General features: G+C 38.2%; 1 protein-coding gene across 1 annotated transcript; it reads left to right on the forward strand.

The window, feature by feature from the left end:
- Nucleotides 1-234: 234 nt before the first annotated feature.
- LOC110752941 (protein SKU5 SIMILAR 14-like) lies at nucleotides 235-3,617 on the forward strand. The gene is made up of 8 exons (XM_021953712.2): nucleotides 235-518; nucleotides 609-718; nucleotides 1,410-1,680; nucleotides 1,871-1,967; nucleotides 2,085-2,430; nucleotides 2,532-2,897; nucleotides 2,984-3,062; nucleotides 3,172-3,617. The coding sequence occupies exons 1-8, from the start codon at nucleotides 372-374 to the stop codon at nucleotides 3,400-3,402; spliced, it is 1,647 nt and encodes a 548-aa protein (XP_021809404.2). The 5' UTR covers nucleotides 235-371; the 3' UTR covers nucleotides 3,403-3,617.
- Nucleotides 3,618-3,851: the final 234 nt, after the last annotated feature.

Raw genomic sequence — 3,851 nt, forward strand, 5'->3', positions numbered from 1 at the left:
ATTTCAACATCACTGGCGCAATTAGAGGCGGTTTATGGACAAAGTGTGACACGCAGTTTCACTTTAGCTCATGTATGAGTGGTTCAAATTGGCTTCGAATCTAAGTAATGGGGAATTATCATCACGCGAAAACGCGTTTATGCACCCAATACGAGAACATTGATGGCTGGATAAAACTAAAAACAGATTTTATTTTCGAAAAAGCAGAAGTAGGACACATTTGGTGAAGCACTCTTTCCCGCGCTGCTGCTATAAAAAGGCTGGCACTTACTGCACCCACATCGTCCAATGTGACCAAAAGAAAAAGGGATTAAATTAAACCCAAAACCCAAATACCCGGTTTTGAGAATTTGCATTTTGCAGGGACGACAATGGAGAAAAAAGCAGTCTTGCTCCACTTGGTTTGTGGGGTTTTGGCTGTTTTCAGTGTTGCTATGGTGAAAGCAGAAGACCCATATAAGTTTTACACTTGGACTGTGACTTATGGGACTCGTTCTCCTCTTGGCGTTCCTCAACAGGTTGGTGGTCTTTGCCATTTCTGCACTGTCTGTTCTGTTTTTGGAGATCCTAGATTTTTCTGAAAAAATGGGTCTTTTGGTGTTTTGAAGGTAATCCTTATCAATGGTCAATTTCCTGGCCCTAGACTTGATGTGGTCACTAATGACAACATCATCCTCAACCTTATTAACAAGCTGGACCAACCTTTTCTCCTAACATGGTGAGTTCAGCCTTCCATCTACTTCTAATGCTTTTCTGTTTTTGGTTTTGTTGATGTTGTGGTAGTTCTTGGCTCAGGGTTCTCTTTCCCAGTCTGTTAGCTCAAATGCCTTAGTCTTTTTCTTTTTGTTTTGTTTTTCCTTTTTTATTTAAATTAAAGAACTTTTATTTACTGAGGCAATGAAAAGTTCCATGCTTTTCTAGTTCAGGGCTTAACTCAGAACAGCCAGAATGCTGGTTTGGTATCCGACATAAAGAAATAAAGGATTGGTAGCGGCTCTAAGGGGAATATTTTCCCTTAAATTTATGTTAATCTGTTATGAAATTTTAGGATGAAAATTGGAAAGAAATTTAAGCCAAAAGACTGCATTATGCTTACTCGTGTGATGAGAAATTTGAGCTTGAAAGTCTTTATTGAGTTTTGTTTCATATCTTTTTCCCCAACATTTCTGTGCCACCGATGAAACAATTAGGTACCTCTTCATTTTGGATTTGCATAGTTGAAGCATGGATTGCACTGGCTTACATGTCTGGGATGGTTAAGAAGTCATAGAAATGATGAAAAGAATCATATTGTTATATATCTCACAAATCTTCATTTCTGTTCTTGTATTCAATGTCTGAATATTTGATTGTGGCATTCAGCATAGTGACATATGCATAACAACAAAAAATTTCTTGGCCACAACCAGGAATGGGATTAAACAGAGGAAGAACTCATGGCAAGATGGGGTATTGGGAACCAATTGCGCCATCCCTCCAAACTCAAACTACACCTACAAGTTTCAGACCAAAGATCAGATAGGTTCCTACACATATTTCCCATCAACGCAATTGCACAGAGCTGCTGGAGCATTTGGAGCGATCAATATCTACGAGAGACCTCGGATCCCAATCCCTTTTCCAAACCCTGATGGAGATTTCACTTTACTTGTCGGTGATTGGTACAACACCAGCCATAAGGTAAGACAAATATGAGCATGATAAATGCCATTCTATATATGTTTTTGTTAAATTGTTGAAATATATTAAGCAGATGATATTGTTAAGAAAAATTTTCTGCTGGTACTGTCCAATCTTACTGCTTTGAAAGTGTTTGATAAACATTTTTGCATGCTAATTTACTTAAGTTATCTTGTTTTGATGTTTGCAGGCATTGCAGCAAACTTTGGACTCAGGAAAGTCTCTTCCTTTTCCTGCTGGTGTTCTTATAAACGGGCAGACAAGTAACACCTTCAGTGGTGATCAAGGTAATGCTCAATCTTGATCCTCAATCACTTGGGCCATTCTTAGTTCTCAGGGAAATATTTTAACCTTCACTCTGATGAAAAATGTTCGACTGTGTTTTTTCCTTGTTATGATTTCAGGCAAAACGTATATGTTCAGGATCTCAAATGTAGGATTGTCAACCTCATTAAACTTCAGGATTCAGGGCCATTCGCTGAAGTTAGTTGAAGTTGAAGGATCTCACACAATTCAGAACACATATGACTCTCTAGACGTACATGTTGGCCAATCAGTGGCTGTCCTTGTAACCCTAAATCAACCTCCAAAGGATTACTACATTGTTGCATCCACACGATTTACTAGGCTAGTTCTTACAGCTACTTCAGTGCTACACTACACAAACTCTCACACCCCAGTTTCTGGACCCGTTCCCGCTGGTCCTACTTACCAAATTGATTGGTCTGTGCAGCAAGCCAGAACTTTCAGGTATTTATTAAAGATTATTCAAACAAAAGGAGCCTTAGATGTGTTGGACTTTAGACTATAATGATTTAGTTTGGTAATTTGAACTTGGTTTTTTCTTGCAGGTGGAATTTGACAGCAAATGCAGCCAGGCCTAATCCTCAGGGCTCATACCATTATGGCAAAGTCACACCAACAAAGACAATTATATTAGCCAATTCAGCACCTTTGATAAATGAAAAGCAGCGTTATGCATTCAACAGAGTCTCCTACGTGAACCCTGATACCCCTCTAAAGCTTGCTGATTACTTTAACATCCCCGGTGTCTACAGCTCTGATTCCATCCAAACCGTTCCCTCCAGTGGCTCCGCATTCATAGCTACCCCTGTAGTGCCAGCCTCACTCCATGACTTCCTCGAAATTGTTTTCCAAAACAATGAAAACACCCTCCAATCTATGCATCTAGATGGCTATGATTTCTGGGTTGTTGGGTATGTTAAATGTGCTTTCTTGCATTTTAAGCTTTTGTGAGATCAACGGGTAAAGACTAAAATCTTTATTGTTTGAACAAATGCAGCTATGGTTTCGGACAGTGGACAGCAGCCGAGAGAAGAACATACAATCTAGTTGATGCTCTTACCAGACATACTGCTCAGGTAAAAGATAGCCTGGAAATGACAGCATATGCTTACTTTGTAGGACCTTCCAAATTAGCTTCAAATTTTGGTTAATTAAAATGTAATCTTTTTTGTTTTGTTTTTGAAGGTGTATCCAAACTCTTGGACCACAATATTGGTGTCCCTAGACAACCAAGGTATGTGGAACTTGAGGTCTGCTATATGGGAAAGGCAGTATCTTGGTCAACAGTTTTATGTCAGGGTTTGGAATCCTGTCCGCAGCCTTGCTAATGAATATAACATTCCTTCAAATACTCTTCTGTGTGGCAAAGCTCTTGGCCGGCACCCACAGAATGACCTTGAATTCTTCGGCGTCTAATTCTTGAGTCATGAAAGTTTGACTGAAGTGAAGACATGTTTCAGTAAGGAAAGTAGAAGAGAAGATTCTTATTTATTGTTTTCTTTTTCATATTTAGTTGTATAATTCTAAATTTAGATGAATTTTCCTTTGCCTTTTTACGGGAAGTTATTGTATGCTACGGTTAAATAATCTCTAATTATATATATTTTTAAGGTATAAACTTTGTTTTTCTATCTTTTTTTATTATTTATGTTTTCTTTCAAAATGATCGATGGAAATGTACGAGTTTATGCTTGCTCACCACTTTTAATTATGATTCACCATTTACTACTCCACTAATAGTTATGGTGTCTACTAATTACCCGTCGCCATTGCGAAAGTTTAACTGTAGTTATTAACTTATTATCACATTGCACATGAGATGGTCATGATTAAAGATGGCGATAAACACAATTGCACTCTAATTG

This window comes from Prunus avium, chromosome 7 (assembly GCF_965620075.1).
Source record: "Prunus avium chromosome 7, drPruAviu1.hap1.1, whole genome shotgun sequence".
Taxonomy (NCBI): domain Eukaryota; kingdom Viridiplantae; phylum Streptophyta; class Magnoliopsida; order Rosales; family Rosaceae; genus Prunus; species Prunus avium.